This window comes from Pan troglodytes, chromosome 21 (assembly GCF_028858775.2).
Source record: "Pan troglodytes isolate AG18354 chromosome 21, NHGRI_mPanTro3-v2.0_pri, whole genome shotgun sequence".
In the NCBI taxonomy this organism is placed as follows: Eukaryota; Metazoa; Chordata; class Mammalia; order Primates; family Hominidae; genus Pan; species Pan troglodytes.
The window spans coordinates 27,224,087-27,244,191 of record NC_072419.2 but is presented as its reverse complement, the minus strand read 5'-3'; the positions used below and the strand labels follow the sequence as shown (position 1 = coordinate 27,244,191).

Genomic DNA, 20,105 nt, shown 5'->3' with positions numbered 1-20,105 from the left:
GTGCGCAGGAGGGAGGGTGAAACCACGGGCGATCTAGGCTGCCGGGGCAGGGGACGGACAGAGGCCGCCCTGCGCTTCTGCGACCCTGGAAAAGAGATCGCAGCGCGTCGCGGGCTGGAGAACTTCATTTCCCAGGAGCACTTGCGGCCCGCGGCAAGGCGGGGCGACGTGCCCAATGCCGGCCCACTGACTCCCATCGTGCCGAAGACCGCCAGCCTGATTGGAGGACTGTCTCGCGGTGCATCTCGGGACTTGTAGTACAACGTGTGCGTGAGAGAAGCTCCTTTGTGATTCGAGGCGCCTTCTCGGCCCTCTGAGCGCGTCCCCGCTAGGTTTTGGCGCGGACGGGCTAGTGTCCCACCAGAAGAGTTCGGCCTGTGTGCGCGTGCGTAGCGCCCAAGGGGCCGGCCGGCACCTCCCGCGGGGCGGGGCCTTCGGTTCCCCTTCGTCACCGCCTTCCTGCCCCGCCCCTCGCCGTGACCGGCCCGCCCCTCCTTCCTGGAGCCACAGCTGAGGCGGCGGCGGCGGCGGCGGCAGCAGCGGGGCTGGGGGCGGCGAGTGGCCCGCGCGACACGCGCCGGCCTCGACCCTATGCTTTGATTCGCGTGGCGCAGGCGCCTACTGCCCCGCCGGCGGGGCCCGGGCTTCTTGCCGCGGGATGTTCTCCCGAAGGAGCCACGGGGATGTGAAGAAGTCCACCCAGAAGGTGTTGGACCCGAAGAAGGACGTGCTGACCCGCCTGAAGCACCTGCGGGCGCTGCTGGGTGAGGCGCGCGCCGGGCGCGGGGGTCGGGGCGCCGGGTTAGGGGCACCTGCCGGGAGGGCGCTCCTCTGTGCAGGGGTCGGTGGCTGGGAGGCTGGGGAGGGGGATGGGTGGGCGTCCGACCCCCTTCCCTGGATCTGGGCTTGGACCCCCGGGGCTTTGTTTCCAGAAAGCCGCAGCCTGGCCCTCGGGCACTGCTCCCGTCGCCCTCGAGTTAAACTTAGCCCAGATTCTCGCTGGGCGCCTGCGCTCCCGGAGAACCTGGAGGCCGGGCACAGAGGTACCTGTCCCCTGTCCTCCCAGCAAGTGAACCGGATCCCAAGTGGTCATCACGTGCACACATTGAACTGTCACCTCCCCCTTTCATTTTTAAAATTTTATTTTTGAGTCTGAGACCCTAAGTAGACCGAGACCCCAAGTGAACCCAGCACAGACCTAATTGGGCTCTCTTCTCTGTCATCCCCCTTTTAAATTTTATTTTTACTTTTGAGTGTGAGACCCCCATATAGACCGAGATTCCAAGCGATCCCAGCACAGATTTGTCATCTGTCTTCCCATGCTGCTTTTTAAATTTGATTTTTATTTTGGGTCTGGCTGCTTCAGTTTCTTTGTGTCCTTGGTGTGAAGGGGCCTTCTCTTCCTGCTTGGATAGAGGGTTGGTTTTCTTGGGTTCAGGGAGGCTGCTTCTCCTTTATTACCGGCATGACAGTGATGCTGTCTGCCACCTTCTGGTTTATGGCCTGCCAGGTGGAGGTTCTGAGGAGCTCAGGTGGGCTTGGAGTTGACCTGTGATGAAGCTCACCCCTGTGGGTGTGAGGTGTCCACAAGGCTTCCTGTCACCTGCTGCATGTGATCTGTAGCTGGTTCGCCTAGGCTTTGTTTTGTTTTCTGTATTTTTTTACATCCTAAGTCTTAACTTTTCTTTAGGATGAAAACACCTTTGCTGTCTATAGACACACTTGCCTGTGTATTTGGTGGCGAAGGAAAGAACACCTTATGTTTCTTCCAGGTGTCTTTTAGTCCTAAAATTCACAAAAATCGCCTAGTGCTAATGTGTCTGTCACTTGAAAGAATATTGCATAAAATGATTTAACGTGTGAAGATTTTAAATAAAGATCTTGTTCATGAGATCAGAAGTTGCTGATTATTTCTATTTATATTCTACCTCTGAGGGGGAGAAGAACCCAAGCCAAACCAAACCACACCTGATTTTGCCAAGTGAAGTTATTCACAATCTCACATTCCTTAAGGTTACACTGACTTGTTCAGTTTGAAATGAAATGTAAATTAGTTGCTGTTACAGGGATTCGTTTTCAAGACTTTTGAGAGTGAAGTGTGGAGAGTGAAGTGTGGCGTTCTTGGTAAACTGAATTTTCTACTTCCTGTAGATACCATGCACGCACAGGTTGCACAATACACAGGTTGCATTGTGTGGAGTTCCTGGTAGTGACTGATTAACACCTACTGCAGGGACATTTTTGATAAAGGAGAGTTGAGCTGTGTTTTAAAGCGTTTGATACTTTGAGACTTTTTCTGTGCTTTAGCGTTTAAACTTTTGTTCTGTCCAGGTCTGCAAGATTAAGTTGGCTACATTTTATAAAGGCAGAATCAAGTAAACCTAGATCAGGTTATTTCTTAGCACACAGTACATTGTTCTCATTCTGAGAAAGTTGATTCAAGTTTGTAAAATTGTAGTTTCACTCTAAGGTGTAGGTCTTATTTTAGGGAACTTTCTTTTATCATTTCACTGAACTCATCATGACCTCAGTTTTGTAACATGGAGAGGTTCTTTTATATTTCCTTAGGTGTATGTTTTTTGTTGATATACTTACTAGTGGAGTGGCCCAGTTTGCTTTGTTTATTACTCTGATCTTTGTAGGGACTAGATTTTTGTAAAATGTGTCTGAGGAATTCTAGTCATAATATTTAATGTAAACTTTCACTTGCTCCTGTGATTTATTAAAGACTTAAAAAGTAGTACGTAATGCACTAGTTCTTACCTAATCACATATTCTATTTCATTGCTACTCGAAAAAAAGTCTACTTAGAAAACAAAGGCCTCTTGAACTGAAAGTTAGGAATTAAGCCAAGATCAAGGAAACTATTTGAAGGAAACGAATAGTAATTACTATTGTATTTTTATGTGTGTATTTATATAACACTTTTGCTTTTCATATATTTTATCTTCAAGTGATAATAAAGTTTTTTTTTAAGTATGCAAAGATTATGCCACTTAGTTGGGTATTTGCCGCCTGTCCCTGCCGCCTGCAGCTTCATGACTTGAGCTAGTTACGTAGCCTGTCTTTGAACCTCGGTTTCTTTGCTCTGTAAAATGGGTATGGTCATGTTTGCTTTTTAAAGAATTATTGTGAGTATGATGAATAAATGACTTCAGCTTGAAGTAGGCCTTTAACAGTTTCTTTCCCATTACATATCTCCCACCATTAATAGGATAGGACCAGTATTTTGATAGGTAATTTTTCTCCATCTTTCTTATTTTTGATAATAGTGATGAATTTGTTCTCTTTTCCTAAAAAGTAGTCTGTATTTAAAACAACTGGGTGAGAAACATAAAATTAGCTGTGGAAGTAGAGTATTTCTTAGTATCATGGTAATAACTCCAATTTGGATGTAGATACTTTCACCTGGCTATAGACTGGTCTGGTATGATTAACTTTATTTTACGGAGGGGTAAACTGAGGCACAGGCAGGCTTGACATGTGTCAAGCCATGTAGCAGACGGTTTACTTATGTTAGAGGAAGAACGAAGAGCTGTTAGGTCCTGTGACTTCCAGTTCTTCCTACACTGTTGACAAAACAAAAACCAAAAAACCCTGTGTATTACCATATTGCTCCAGCAAAGATTCCATGTCTTTTTTTTAACAGGGTCTTTGCTCTGTTGTCCACGTTGGAGTACAGTAGTTTGATCTTGCCTCAACTGCTGCAGCCTTGGCCTCCCTGGCTCGAGTAATCTCCCACCTCAGCCCCTGGAGTAGCTGGGGCTACAGGCATGTACCACCACACTAGGCTCATTTTTGTATTTTTTTTTTTTTTTGAGATGGAGTCTCACTCTGTTACCCACGCTGGAGTGCAGTGGTGCCATCTTGGCTCACTGCAACCTCCGCCTCCTGGGCTCAAGCAATTCTCATGCCTTAGCCTCCTGAGTGGCTGGGATTACAGGTGTGTACCACCATGCCTGGCTAATTTTTGTATTTTTAGTAGAGACAGGGGTTCACCGTGTTGGCCAGGCTGGTCTTGAAGTCCTGGCTTCAGGTGATCTGCCCGACTCGGCCTCCCAAAGAGCTGGGATTACAGGTGTGAGCCACCATGTCCGGCCAGATTTTTGTATTTTTTGTAGAAGACGGGGTTTTGCCATGTTGCCCAGGCTGGTCTTGAGCTCACAGACTCAAACGATCCTCCCACTTCAGCCTCCCAAAGTGTTGGGCTTACAGGCATAAGCCACCATGCCTGGCCAGATTCTAATTAAAAGTTGAGTGCTTACTATGAGTCCTAAATTAGGATATAGAACTGGCATTGATGTAGTGAGAAGAATAGATACAAAATAATAGTAAATTTATAGTGTGTTATGTAATTAGATGGTCAGGTATATGGTAGAATCCATTATAGGATTTCAGAGAACAAAAGAGATAATTAAGAATGTCATAAAAATAGGGGCATCTTTAAGGAGATTTGTAGTAGTCTGTTCTCACGCTGCTAATAAAGACATACCTGAGACTGGGTAATTTATAAAGGAAGGAGGTTTAATTGACTCACAGTTCCACATGCCTCGGGAGGCCTCACAATCATGGCAGAAGGTGAATGAGAAGCAAAGTCATGTCTTACATGTGGCAGGCAAGAGAGCTTGTGCAGGGGAAATCCCATTTATAAAACCATCAGATCTTGTGAGATTCATTCACTACCATGAGAACAGTATGGGGGAAGCCACCCTCATGATTCAATTATCTCCACCCGGCCCTTGACATATGGGGATTATTACAATTCCAGGTGAGATTTAGATGGGGACACAGCCAAATCATATCAACGTTTTACTTACGCTGGGTTCCAAAGAATGGTTAGACTAGTTCTGTCCAATAGAGATATAATGTAAGCCACATGTGCAATTTTAATCTTTTTTAGTGACCACATGTTAAAAAGTAAAAAGAATCAGGTGAAATTAATTTTAATAGTGCATTTTATTTAACTCCATGTATTTAATATATATTATATCTGCAGGTAATCAATATAAAATGCTATCAGTATTTTTTACATCTTTTTTTATATGAAGTTTTTGAAATTCAGTGTATATTGTATACTTACAGCACATATCAGTTCACACTAGCTGTTTTTCAAGTGCTCATTAGCCATATGTCACTAGTGGCTGCACACTGGACATAGCAAGGTTAGAATCTGGGAAAGTAGAGGGGAAGGTCAGTTCCAACCAGGGGAAGATGGAAGAGCTGGTCGCAGAAGTAACATGACAGTGATGGTAAGTAACATGGTGAGGTGTGGTGTTGGGCACTGAGGACCCTTGCCCAGAGGATGTCCCCAGTGTCCTGCATAGGCCAGGGGTAGGGTAGGGTCCTGGGGAAGGAGTGGAACAGTAGCCTGACAAGCAGAAGCTGAGGCTGGCTGGGGGATCAGAAGCCAGACTCAGGTCAAATCAAGTGACCTGGGTTTGGATCAGAGAGTAGAGAACCGTCTCTCACAAATGCTGTATATACAAACAGAGCAAAACATAGCATTGTCGTATAGTTCCTTTTGTGCATATGTTGCTCATGTTGCTCTAGGTAGGAACAAATTGACTTACAGTTGTAACTGTTGTCTTTATTTTATCATTAGCATTTTTGATGTTTTGTTCCTCTCATTTTTAAGTACAAACATTTGTTGAGACCCTATCCCATAATTTAGCCTACCATTTCCTGGATTGTGAAATTTTGTTCTTTTCTCTCCTTCCTTCTTTCCTTTTTTTTCTTCCTTCCCCTTTCCTGATAGAAGTAATACTGCAGTAAACATCTTGAGAAGCAGCTTTTTCGATATTTCCTTAGATTTTATTGAAGTAAGATTGCTGGGTTTGAACATTCGATGACTTGTTTCACAGTGCTTTTCTAAGTGTTGCTCCATTGGCCCTGCTAGCAGCAAGGATTGAGGCTGCCATTTTCACTGTAGTCTGACTACCGATAAACACCTTTTTATAATTTGATAATTGGTGGTAGGTATTTGGGATAATAGGAGTGTCATCTACAGAGTGAGAACAATTGGGAAGGGGGAATTTTGGGCAAGGACGGGGAAGATGAGTTTGGTGTTCTACATGTTGAGTTTAAGAAAAGGCAAGATCCAAGTGGCGTGTCTGGGGGGTTGTGGGACATGGGATCTGGACCTTAATGAAATGATAGAATGCTATCATATATTTAGTTTTATTGGTTATTATCATCATGACATCATTGAATCTTTTTGCAACTGTGACAAAGGAAGTGTTCCTATCCCCAGCTGAGAAAACTGAAGCTCAGTGAGAATAGCTACTTGTCTGCCAGCAAGTGGGAAAGCTGAGACTTATCTGATTATGAAGGCCATGTTATGCTTCTGCTAGTTATCTGATTCAAAAGGAAATTTACATATCAGAAAATGTATTTATCTAGTAGAATGAATGATAACATAGAAACAAAATCACAACAGTTTTTGCATGCCTCCCAAAAATGTTGCTGTGATGTTGGCCTCTCTCTTTCTGGTCCATTTTTCTGCATTTTTCTAGGGAGACTTGGGATTATCATATTTGATTTGAGCATAGGCAGACGATAAACAATCTCCTCCGGTGTTTTAGTGTTCATTGCCTTCCCTGTAACCTTGGCAGGCCTAGCAGGTGATAAATATTTGTGTGGACATTAATGCCACGTGGACATTCTACAACTAGAACAAAGCTGGGAGGTGTAATTTCAAACTCTTCAGGCAGTCTTAGTATGGTCTCTCTCTGTTGACCTTATTTGGTACAAAGTGATTTTGTCGTAATGCTTCCTTTGCTATTTTTTCATCAATTACATTTATAACCTCTAGAATGTAAATGGAACTTTGGACACGTATATGTAGCACAAATACACCATCCATCCCTCTAAGGCTTGAGGTTGTCTAGACTTCTGATGTGAGAAAAGTGAACACAGGGTAAATGTCCAAACTCAGATGTTTTGTTTAAGATAACTGAAAAAGGTTGGCTTCCATCTTTTACTCTGAGAAGGGAGATAATTGGTAGGTCTAGAATATTTTGCTGTAAACTTTTATAATTTGGATTTTTATTTTGTAAGTACTTTATTTGTGGACAGGCGTAATACTTTTACTAGGTATGTAGAGTACTGATTTTTGGTTACCAAACGGGGTATCAATATAAAACTATAGAGAATTTTTTATTTAGAAAAAAACTTGGCGGGGTACGGTGGCTCACGCCTATAATCCCAACACTTTGGGAGGCCGAGGTGGGCAGATCACGAGGTCAGGAGTTGAAGGCCAGCCTGGCCAACATGGTGAAACACCGTCTCTAGTAAAAATACAAAAATTAGCCAGGCGTGGTTGCGCATGCCTGTAATCCCAGCTGCTCGGGAGGCTGAGGCAGGAGAACTGCTTGAACCTGGGAGGTGGAGGTTGCAGTGGGCAGAGATCGCACCACTGCACTCCAGCCTAGGCAACAGAGTAAGACTCTCAAAAACAAAACAAAACAAAACAAAACAACAACAACAACAAAACTTGACTTTCAAAATAGCAAGTTGTTTCAATTTGAATTTTAAAAATTTTTTAAAAGAAGTCATATAAATTATTGTTCTGTGAAATTAAGAATAACGAATATAAGGTATTAAACAACTATTCTTGTACTTGAATTAAAAAAAAATCAAGCTGGGTGCAATTGCTCATGGCTGTAATCCCAACACTTTGCTAGGTTTAAGTGAGAGGATCAGCCCAGAAGTTCAGTACCAGCCTGGGCAATATAGTGAGACCCCTTCTCTACAAAAAAATGAAGAAATTAGCTGGGTATGGTTGCATGTGCTGTGGTCCCAGCTCCTTGGGAGACTGAGGCTGGAGGATCACTTGGGCCCAGAAGGTCAAGGCTACAGTGAACCTTGATCATGCCACTGCACTCCAGCTTAGGTGACAGAGCAAGACCCTGTATCAACAACAACAAAAATCAAGTCACAAACATTGTTTTAAAGACTGTGTGAGTGCATGCCTGATATAAGTAAGTCTGTGTTTGGATGTTAATAAGGCACAAGCCCAGGATTTATGGTTTGGTAGGAGAAATAGCCATATAAACAATGAAATTTACCGTGAGGGTTTTGAGTGGCACAGAGGAGTGTGGTGGAACCATAGAGGTGGGCACAGGTGCAGAGGAGGAACAGCAGCAAGGCCTCCTGGAGACACCAGCCAGTGCTTCTTTAGGGAGCTTAGGTCTGAGGTAGGTTTTGAATAATGGATAAAGGATTTTACCAGATGGACAAGTTGGGGATGAGGGTTCTGTAGAGAGAGGAGCTTGTGCAAAGGTAATGGTGTGTAGCACCATGGAGTTAAGTGCACAATGGCTTTTATCCTGTGGCGTAAGTAGTTGTTGGGACTCCAGTGAAGGGTTTTAAGCAGAAGAGGAGCCACATCCTATCTCTTCCCATTTAGTGTCTGAGAATCCCATTCTCCTCTGAGATTTGAAACATAGATGCTGGGAGAGAGAGAGCTCCCTTCCTTTGGATTGCAAGCCCTGAAGATATAGTCTGGGCTGCTGGCATTTGTTTTTCCCACCATGTGGGGAGCATGTGCCTTAAATTGAATCCTACTCTCAGAGGGAATGACAATAGAGAGGTGGAGAGTGAGAGGAAGCCCATGAGTCCTGAGTTTGGCCATGTCTTTGCCAGGACCATCTTGAGCTGCTCAGTTGCAGGAACTGGTAACATGTTAACTAGCTTGAGTCATATTTCTGGGTCTTGGAGTTGAAAGAGTACCTAACATGGAGGTGTTTGTGTATATGGAGATTTGACTTTTATATTTTTTTAGAACTGGAGGAATTTGAGTTTATATAGGAGAAGTAGCTAATGAAGAGCAAAACTGAAGAAACGGGGGATAATAATGCAGAACGGTGTGATCTGCAGTGAGACTGAGAGCCTGGGTTGGGAGATCAGGCTTAACAAGAGGGACACCTCTTCCTCTAAGGCCACTTGAAAGAAGCAGGAATGGGGTGCTAGATGATGGGGACATGGAGGGAGTTCTCACACCATGGCTTCTGTCCTCTCTGTGAAGGTAGCAGGTGAAGTCATTTGCTGAGCCAGTTTTCTTACTCATGTGGTGATAGGAACTTGAATATGTCTTGCTCCCTCTTCTGTGCCACATAACCTCTTAAAAAAAGGACATCTGTTATCTGGAAGGCTTTGTTTTTTTTCCTTAGGGAGTGACTGAAAAATGCATTTAACGTTTATATTAAATATTCATCAAGAAGGCGGAAAATCTATATAGAATGAGGCCAGTTTAAGTAGCACAGATGTTGTGTGCCCTTCCACTCAATGAACATGTGCCCTAGAGTGGACCTAAGGTGGGACATAGGAACCCGCCATGTCGTCCATAGTCTTCTTTCCTTTATGCCTTTCATTGTGAGAACATCCCCCTGCTGGGTATGATTCCAGAGTTAAAGGATCATTTTAATTTTTTCTACTTTTGCCTTTCTTGTGACTTAACCGCATATAAAATGTAACTCTGTTGATATCTCATATTCATGTACCAGTTTACACTTTTGCAAAATGTCTTCTCATAGTCTCATTTAATCAAATTACTACCTTAAGCAATCAGTTCATATTAATTATAAAAGAAATTTATTAAATATCTATTTGTGAATGTATTTTAGGTGGTCTCTAATACAGGTTATTTTTACATAGTTAAAGCCTCCTGGATGTGTCAATACAAATAGCATTTTCAGGTGAGAGGATCCAGAATCCACTAGCAAAATCTAGCAATTGAGAATTTGATAAAGTTAAAATAGGAATTTTAGAGAGATTATGTCATTTAAAGGATTTACCATATAGATTCTTAGTAGATTTGTTTCTGAGTTCATTCTGAATCCTCAATTCAGGGTTTTAGCCTTAATTTTCAGAAAAGTGATGTTTCATAACCATTTTATGTCTTTTATGTTGTTTTAGAAACTGAAGCCACAGCTATTTTAAAAATAGTTGTAATCTCTTTTTTTTTTTTTTTTTTTTTTTTGAGATGGAGTCTTGGTTTGTCACGCAGGCTGGAGTTCAGTGGTGCAATTTCGCCTCACTGCAACCTCTGCCTCCTGGGTTGAAGTGATTCTCATGCCTCAGCCGCCTGAGTAGCTGGGATCACAGGCTTGTGCCACCATGCCTGGCTAATTTTTGTGTTTTTAGTAGAGACAAGGTTTTGCCATGTTGGCTATGCTGGTCTTGAAATCCTCGCCTCCAGTGATTAGTCCGCCTCGGCCTCCCAAACTGCTGGGATTACAGGCCTGAGCCACCATGCCTGGACAAAGTAGTAATCAAATTTTGATATTACAATTATGGTTAAGTTAAAAAAATCCCTTTTGATAAAGTTCAGGAGCCCATGGATATTGTGTTTGATTTCAGGTGATGACACATATTCATTGAACCTTAACCATGCCTGAAAGTACAAGCATGGTACTTGTGACATTGCTTGTGCCTGACTATGAGAGCCATAAGAATGTGCTGCTTCTCCTGTTGTGGGGAGCATGATTGATTGATGGCCCCAGCTGCTGCTCCCTGAATCTACCAATTTTGAGCCAAAGCTTAGTTTCCCTTGGGAAGCTCTTAGCCCATTACTGAGCACTGCAGGAGTATTAATGCTGCCTGTTCCTGCACACTTCAGATGCCTCTGAAGGGCCACTTTGGCTTGAGGACTTCCTGTTGGCCTAAGACCTTCTCAGACCTATGTTGAAGTCTGACACTTCCTACTCAACCTTCCTTCATTCCCCTTCTCCTTCCCAGGGGTCAGACCTGCATCGTGGTCTAAATCCTCTCCCTGCCTTCACCAGCTCCTTCTCATTTATCCTTCATGGGCATTTTCCCCAATAAATCTCTTGCATGTCTAATCCTGTCTTGGCCTCTACTTCTCAGAGAACCCACACTAATCTACCATCCATTTCCTGGATGGTGTTGTCCATCCTGCCATCTACAGTTTTTCCAGGAGACATTGCCAACACTTTTTATCTTCCATGTGGGCTTTCTTCATCCTCTTGCCCTGAATGTATCTCTTCTCAGAATTCCCACAGCACTTTGTAGCTTTTGTTTGGTATTAATGGCCTTTGGCTTTGCACCATGCTTCTTTTCTTTTCTTTCTTTCTTTTTTTTTTTTTATTGAGATGGAGTCTTGCTCTGTCGCCCAGGCTAGAGTGCAGTGGTGCGATCTTGGCTCACTGCAACCTCTGCCTCCCAGGTTCAAGCGATTCTCCTGCCTCAGCCTCCCGAGTAGCTAGGATTGCAAACACCTGCCGCCGCGCCTGGCTAATTTTTGTATTTTTAGTAGAGACGGGGTTTCACCATCTTGGCCAGGCTGGTCTCGAACTCCTGACCTTGTGATCCACCCACTTCAGCCTCCCAGAGTGCTGGGATTACAGGTGTCAGCCACTGCGCCTGGCCGCACCATGCTTATTTATTTATTTATTCTTTGAGATGAAGTCTTGCTCTGTTGCCCAGGCTGGAGTGCAGTGGCACAATCTCCACTCACTGCAACCTTCACCTCCCCCGTTCTAGCAATTCTCCTGCCTCAGCCTCTCCAGTAGCTGGGATTACAGGCATGTGCCGGCTAATTTTTTTGTATTACTAGTAGAGATGGGGTTTCACCATGTTGGCCAGGCTCTTCTTGAACTCCTGACCTCGTGATCTGCCCGCCTTGGCCTCCCAAAGTGCTGTGATTACAGGCGTGAGCCACCGCACCCGGCCCACACCATGTTTATTTGTGTTCATGCCTTATCCGTGTTCTTTCCCACTAAATGATAAGTGCATAGAGAACCTGAGCAGCTTCTTTTTCATCTTGATTTCTGTTGGTAACTTACTCCCTTATTTGGAATAATAATAATATTTATTTAGTACTTTTTATGTGCTGAACAGTGCCCTAAATATTTCTACATTTATTAATGCATTTAATCTGCCCCAAAGAGATAGGGAATATCATTATCCCTATTTTACACATGAGATACAGACAGGTTAAGAACCTTGTTCAAGGTTACACATCCAATGAGTGGCAGAAGCAGCATTTGAACCCAGGGAGCTGGCTCGAGTTCCTTTATTTATTCAGCAGTTATATGTCCAACACAAACTATGTGGCAGACATTGTGCATAGCACTAGGCATACCAGAGCTTGCAATCTTAGTTTAGAATAAGTAACTTTTTAAAAAAAACCCACAACAACCAAAAATGTGATTTCAGAATAGCTAGATCTAAGTCTACTGGGGAGTAGAGCTGGTCCGTCATGGCTTAAACAATTCCTGAAAGCCTTCCTGCCCCAAAGGCTTGTTTTCATCAGTCAGAATTTCCCAACATTAAATTAATGATTCAAGATCATGAATTAAGAGTGGTGGTTTCTCCCAAATGAATTCTCTAATCTCCTTTGTTTACACACATTCATTATCAGACCAATCCCTTGGATTCTAAGGGGAATAGATATAAGAAAGGACTATTTCTGTGGACCAAAGGGAGAAGAGATTGGTGTTCGTAAACCTTGATGGGGTTTGGGGGAAAGAGGGGCAGTAATGCTGGAGAGCTGTTGGCAAGGGCAGGCTTAGGCAAATTCCCCAGATAGTCTTTCATGAGAACAAAATTGGAGAGACGTTATTGTAAAGTTTTAAATTTATAAAAACCAAAACTGAGTCACATTCCCCACCCCATCCCCCAATCAAAGACCTGTTACAGCTAGTGAGGAAATTGTTTTTTTACATTTCAACTTTTATTTTAAGTACAGGGGGTACATGTGCAGGTTTGTTACGTGGGTATGTTGTGTGATGCTGAGATTTGGGGTATGGATCCCGTCATCCACATAGTGAGCATAGTGCCCAATAGGTTGTTTTTCAACTCATACCCCACTCCCTCCATCCCCCCTCTAGGTAGTGTACGGTGTCTCTTATTGCCATGTCCCCTTGTGCTTGGTGTTTAGCTCTCAATTACAAGTGAGAACATATGGTATTTGGTTTTCAGTTCCTGCATTAATTCGCTTAGGTTTATGGCCTCCAGCTGCATTCATGTTGCTGTAGAAGACATGATTTCATTCTTTTTTTATGGCTGTGTAGTATTCCATGGTGTATATGTACCACATTTTCTTTATCCAATCCACCACTAATGGGCAGTTAGGTTGATTCCACGTTTTTCTGTTGTGAATCGCATGGTGATGAACGTATGAGTGCATGTGTTTTTTTTGGTAGAATGATTTATTTTTCCTTTGGGTATATATCCAGTAATGGAATTGCTGGGTCAAATGGTAACTCTGTTTTAAGTTCTTTGAGAAACTCAAAACTGCTTTCCACATTGGCTGAGCTAATTTACATTCCCACCAACAGTGTATAAGTGTTCCCTTTTCTCCACAGCCTCACCAGCATCTGTCATTTTTTTTAACTATTTAATAACCATTCTGACTGGTGTGAGATGGTATCTCATTGTGGTTTTGATTTGCATTTCTTTGATGATTAGTGATGATGAGCACTTTTTTATATGTTTGTTGGCCGCTTGTATGTCTTCTTTTGTGACATATCTGTTCATGTCTTTGCCCATTTTTTAAATGGGGTTATTTGGAAAAATTTTTAAATGAAATCTTTGATAGTGTTTTCAGAACTGCATGGAAGAGAGGGGAACTGAAGACATACATTGCTTCTTTACAACTTCTGTTAGGGATTACCGTGTTTTATTTCTGTCTGGTCATATTCCTGGTGTAAACAGTGCAGACTCTCTCTCTATTCCATGGACTCTATAGTATCTAATAAGATGAGGATGCATTTGGCCAGTTAGGCTTGACGTGGTATAGCTTATGCTGAACTCCTGGAATGGAAGTAAAATATCCTCTAGTCTTTCTCAACATGTGTCTGTGTCTTTGTCTGTGTGTGTCATATTGCAAATATTTATTTTGGAAAGAATTGTTCCATTTCTCTTTCCCTGCTCCTAAAATAAATAAATATAGAAACAGACACATCACCTTTAACTGAAGTAAAAAGTAAATAATGAACTGGAAAAATATTTGAAATTTATAAGAGGAGACATAGTTACATACATAATACATAAAAAACTACGTGTAATTAACCAGAAAAATTGTGATAAATAAATGTTCAAAATATATGTATATGTAAATTGCAAATGGACAAATGCCAAGACCCATAAGAATGTTTTCAGTGTTTATTCCTTACTAGTAATATAAATATATAAACTTAGAGATTAAAATATATTCATCCATTATATTAGCAAATTTGCTATTGTCTTTTTTCTCTGATGATAGTATACTGTGTAAGCTCTCTCCATTTTTGATAGGACTGTAACTTGGAACAATCTTTCTGAAAAGTCATTTGTTAATACAGATCAATGATCTTTGAAATGTATATCCCATTTGACCCAGTTTCCTGTTTCGCAAAAGCCTATTCTACCATCAAGAAGTGCTTTGCAGCATTGTTTGAATGTTAATTTTTTTTTATTGATGTGAAATTCACATAACATAAAATTAATCATTTTAGACCAGGCACGGTGGCTCATGCCTGTAATCCCAGCACTTTGGGAGGCTGAGGTGGGCAGATCACCTGAGGTCAGGAGTTTGAGGCCAGCCTGACCAACATGGTAAAACTAAAAATACAAAATACTCTACTAAAAATACAAAAATAAGTCGGGCGTGGTGGTGGGTGCCTGTAATCCCAGCTACTTGGGAGGCTGAGGCAGGAGAATCACTTGAACCCGGGATATGGAGGTTGCAGTGAGCCAGGATCGTGCCACTACACTCCAGTCTGGTGACAGAGCGAGACTCCATCTCAAACAAAACAAAACAAAGAAACCAAAAACCAAAAACCTTGAACCCAGGAGGTGGAGGATGCAGTGAGCCGAGATTGAGCCACTGCACTCCAGCCTGGACGACAGAGTGAGACTCTGTCTCAAAAAAAAAAAAAAATCATTTAAAAGTAAACAATTCAGTGGTGCTTAATACATTAACAGCATTTTGCAACTGCTACCTCTATCTTCTTCCAAAACATTTTCATCACCCCTGGAAAACTAACCATTAAGCATTCACTGCTTATTCCCTCCTCTCCCCAGCTCTTGACAGCCACCTGTATGTATATGTTTAACCAGACTAGGCTTTTTTTTTTCTTTTCTTAATTATTCTGCTCCACCAGGAGGGTAGTATATGTTGAGTACATTTGTATTTGTAATTCTTAGGACTTTTAGGTTGCAAGTGGCAGAAACCCATGCCAAAGAGGATTTAATGACATACGTAACTAAACAGTCTAAGGGAGCGTTTGGCTTTAGAGATGACTGTCCACAGGGATGTGGTCAGGGTACTTACCCAGTCTCATATCCACTCTCTTTTCCCACCTCCCAACTTGGTGGAAAATTGTCTCTACCTTTGGTTCCGTGTTTTTGTTTTCTGTGCTTCTGCTTCATTCTCAGGCCAACTCTGCCAGGTACAGGTGTGGTGGTCTCTAGCATTGCCAGCCTGACATGTCCTGGCAGCTAGTAACCCTTGAGAGGAGTGTGGCCACTCCCCTAGGGCCTGTACCCATTCCTGTACCAATCGCTGGGTGAGGAAGATGGGGTACTGTGATTGGTCAGCCTGGATCACTTGTCCTGTTCCTAGAGATAGAACCTCATTCTGGCTCCTGTCTTTCTGAGAAAGTAGAGGAAAGGCATTCTGGCACATTACCTCCCACAACAGAACTGCTTATAGCTCTGCCCACGCCCATTTGTACCACATGACGTTCATTGACTTTTGTGCTAATAATCATAAAACATTGAGCAAACCTTAGATGACATTCTGTAAATTCTATTTAAGATTATGGGAGTCATATTTGAGGATTATTTTTCTATTTTTTTAATTAAAAATTTTTTTTTGAGATGGAGGTCTCACTCTGTCACCCAGGCTGGAGTGCAGTGGTGTGATCACAGCTCACTGCAGCCTTGCTCTCCCAGGCTCAAGTGAGAGGATTATTTTTCTAGTTTGATGGAAGTAAAGCGTTGCCCTTTTAACAAATGGGATTGACCACTCTTTAAGTCTACATAGCTTAGACTATTTCCACTGTTTTTAAAGTCATTCCACATATAGTGACTGAGTGTCTGCTCTTTGCAGATGAAGCCCTAGCACTTTTGGGACTTTCATTCTATTAGGGTGGATGGACAATAAATAACAGGCTGGGTGCAGTGGCTCATGCCTGTAATCCTAGTACTTTGTGAGGCCCAGGCAGGTGGATTGCTTGAGGCCAGGAGTTCAAGACCAACGTGGCCAACACAGTGAGACCCCATCTCTAAAAATCAAGAACAAAAAAAACCAAATAATAAATATATGATACAATTTCAGGTAATGATGATAGAAAAATTAAGCTTGATAAGGGTATGTGTATGCTTATTTAGATATTGGGGTGAGGGAAGGCCTCTCTGAAGGGAGGTTTGGACTGAGACCTGGGTTAAGCAAGGGAGCAGCTTTGTGATTATTTTTGGGGAATAGTGTTCTAAGCAGAAGGAACAGTAAGTACCAGGATCTGAGTCATAAATAGACTGGAAATCTCATGGAAGTCAATAGGGGTGGAGGGGTGGAGGATAGAAGGAACTGGGAAAGGAGCGGGGGTGGGAGAGGGGAAATAGGGATAAGATGGTGTGGAACTTTGGCATCCCAGTAAGGACTTGGGATGTTACTCTAAGTAAGATAAGATGGGGCACTCCAGTGAAGCTAAGAGCAGAGGAGTGATCTGAACTGACCTTTAGGTGTAAAGGAATCAATATGGTTCCCTCATAGAGACTACACTTGCTTGGTTAGCTTGCCAGAGATAGGTTTTCTGACCACAAGCTTTGTAACAAAGCTTTCTTTGGCTTACTTTATAAAAGGTCAGATCTTTGGCCCAAAAACCGACCAGTGACTGGAGGCAGACAAGAGAAGAGGGAAGAGAGAGAAAGAAGTACCAGAGAAGAGGAATGAGTGGCTGTGGAATCTGTAGCAAGCAAAGGTGTTAAGGAAGATGGGGACAGGCAGCCTGTGTCCCTCCTTACTGCAGCAGCGAGTAGTGATGAGAAGACAGGACGGAAACACTTTGTGGCCAGTGGGACAGGAAAGCTGGAGTACATTGGGCCATGTAATGGGCCCACACAGCGGCCTGAGCTTGTAACAATATGGAGACGGGCTTGCTGTTATCCCCAAATCTACTGACAGGCAGAGAGCAGGCATATTAAAAAGTGCCCCTGATGCTGACAAAAAAAAATGGAGATCTGTCAGTGGCTGGAAAAGAATGAGACCAGAAAAATGTTGATGGGTCAGTACAACAACAATTTAATATGAATGGTTGCAAAGGCAGCAAACACTGCAGATTGGCTCCACATCAGATATCCACCCAAATTAGGACCCCAGTTGTGCTTTATGTTGGTCTTTTCTCAATGGAAAGACCTGAGGGAATCTTGATCTTTGGCTCAGTGTTAATTGCAAAGATGTAATTCTATGAACCAGTGTTGCTAACTGAACCTTATGTCTTACTCAGAAAGGTAGCTGTGGTGTTTCAAAATATGACAGTATTAGGTTAGCTACATACAGGAGGACAATCATTTGTATTCTTCCAGAGACATCATTTCTGAGCATAAACCAGGTCTTTAGCACTTTTATAGTGTGCTATGAAGAAGCTTCTGTTCTGTCAGTTGACAGTCAGTCAGCGTCAGGTTTAAGCACAAGGAAAGGTTGACTCATATGGACTAAGGCTCCCAGGTCTTGGGAATGGGTCTCATTGTGACTGGAAATTTCATCACATCTTTGCATTCAAAAGTGTCAAACATTTGCTCATGCCTACTCAGTGCTAGCTGCTGAATGGCTGGACAGAGAAATGTCTTTCTGCCCAGTTCTATTATTTTTTATCCTTTTCAGTGAATGATGTCTAGAGAAACACAAAAACAGCAAAGCTTCTCCAGATAACTAGGTCATTCCAAGGCATTATGTACCATGTATGTGCTGTTACAGAAGGAGTAATTTAAAAGTTGGATGGGGAAAATTTAAGTCATTTGCTGTTTTTTACAACATTTTAGAATTGGTAAAGATACTCTTTTATATATTGTTTGGGTCTTAAGGTTTCTTCAAAGTTGAAAAGTAAGACAGGTTTGGAAAAAAGTATGGCGTGGTGTCATGATTGATGAGTTTTTTGCGGTAAATATTCAGGCTTTGAAAAAAATCCCTTTCTCGAACGCCCTGGAAGTACCCCCCAAAACAGCTTTATAGCTTTTTCTGGTTCTACAATTTTACATACTCATTATAAACATTTGGATAATATGAATATATGAAAAATAATTTAGGTATCAAGGGGTTCTCAAATTCTGCAGTCCCCTGCCAAGCATTACTAAAATCCCGGTGAACGTGCTTTCCAGGCTGGCTCTTGCTTGGGTGCATTCCTTTCTCTCTCTCTTCCCTGCACCTGCCTCGCTTACACACACAAACACGGTTTTACATGAATAGTCATCTGCATGGTCTAACACTGTGTTTTTGACTTAAAGCCTTGGATATTTTTCCACATCAGTAAGTGAAGAATTACATAAGACTTCAATGGCTGTAGTGTGTTCCGCTGGACTCCTATAACAACATTCCCTATCACCCATCCTTCAGGTCATGAGTTTCAGGCCTTCACATGCTGTTAGCAGATTGTGTGCCTGTGAGTGACTGCCCAGTGACCAGAAGGGCCTTCGGTTTCTTGTGTTAGGGACACAGCAGAGATGACAATATTGGAGGCTGCTCACAAGCTGGGATAATATGATGATTTCCTGGAGGTAAAGAGGGTTCCTTGGGGAAAGCCACTTCAGTCTTTACTGAGTTAATTTCACAGAAATGCCACCATTTTGAACTGTCTAGGAGGAAGGTCATTCCACCTGCAAACTGGCTCTGGTGTACTTTTTAAACAAACCAACTTCTGGGTGTACTTTTGTATTTAATAACTATTAAGTTCTGTGACTTGTACCATATCTCTCCTGTGTTCTTTTTGTTTTACAACAAAATAAAACAAAATATATTTCCAGGCATGCTTCCCTTAACCTCCTCCCTCACTTTTTTTTTTTTAGTTATGGTATCTTTTTTGAAATTTTATTTTTCATTTTTTTGAGACAACGTCTAGCTCTGTTGCCCAGGCTGGAGTGCAGTGGCTCAATCATGGCTCACTGCAACCTCCACATCCCAGGCTCAAGCCATCCTCTCATCTCAGCCTCCCAAGTAGTTGGGACTACAGGCACACGCCACCATGTCCCGCTAACCTTTGTATTTTTTGTAGAGATGGGGTTTCACCATGTTACCTAGGCTGGTCTTGAACCCTGGGCTCAAGTGATCTGCAGGCCTCAGCCTCCCAAAGTACTAGGATTACAGGTGTGAGCCACCGTGCCCGGCCAACTTTCTGTTAGTATTACACTTAATTGGGTGAACAGTATGGGAGCCTGACTGTCTGGGTTCGAGTCTTGGCAGTGACCTACCCTTTCTAGTGGGGGTGAGAATGGTACCCACCATCCTGTGGTTGTTGGAGGTTGAGTCAATGTATACAAAGCTGTTTTGTGAGCTGTTATTACTGTTAATCATAATTATTTGACATGAGACATTATTCGACAGCTGTAAACACTCTCCTCATCACTTTCCTGCCTCCTTAGTTAGAGGGGTGGAGGTGACTACAGCTTCTAGGCTGTAGTCATTTTATTTCCGTCTCCAACTTTTCCCCTCAGGAGCGATTTTGATTATAATGTAGGCTAGCTCCAATTCAGATCAAGAAAAGGAGGTCCAAGTGTGCATTGACTTTAAAATGTCTGATGAAACTTGATTCCTGATAGATAAATATATTAAAATGTAATATAACTCACATTTGATTTGGATATCAGTTTCTATAGTGTGTTTGATTATATTGGTATTTGATATCTGTTAAAAACAAAGTTTTAGAATCCCGTATTTGAGAAACGTGTGTCAAAAATGTTAAGTAAAAATAGCTCTACTTTTAAAAACTTTAACACTAAGTATTTGGACTATATCTTTATACAGAATTACTTTTACACAAGGACTATCACTCCTGGATAACGGAGTGTTACTATTTATCTGATTTCTAAGAATTTGATGTTCTACATCTGGTTTACTTTATAGGAATAAAGAAATGAAAACAATATGCCTTCAGAAATGAAGTAGG

At 42.4% G+C, this 20,105-nt stretch overlaps 1 protein-coding gene across 19 annotated transcripts in view; it reads left to right on the top strand.

Moving 5' to 3' along the window:
- Positions 1–287: 287 nt before the first annotated feature.
- RALGAPA2 (Ral GTPase activating protein catalytic subunit alpha 2) overlaps positions 288–20,105 on the top strand; it is a 326,217-nt gene continuing 306,399 nt past the window's right edge. For 10 of the 19 annotated variants that reach the window (XR_010154291.1, XR_001712145.4, XM_063803184.1 and 7 more), the window contains exon 1: positions 288–764. Coding sequence is in view for 9 of the 19 variants with exons in the window: in XM_063803184.1 (XP_063659254.1) it covers positions 659–764 (106 nt within the window). In the remaining 10 variants the exon portion in view is untranslated. The remainder of the gene's footprint in view (positions 765–20,105) is intronic. The other 9 variants (XM_063803193.1, XM_063803191.1, XM_063803190.1 and 6 more) reach the window with 7 other exon arrangements.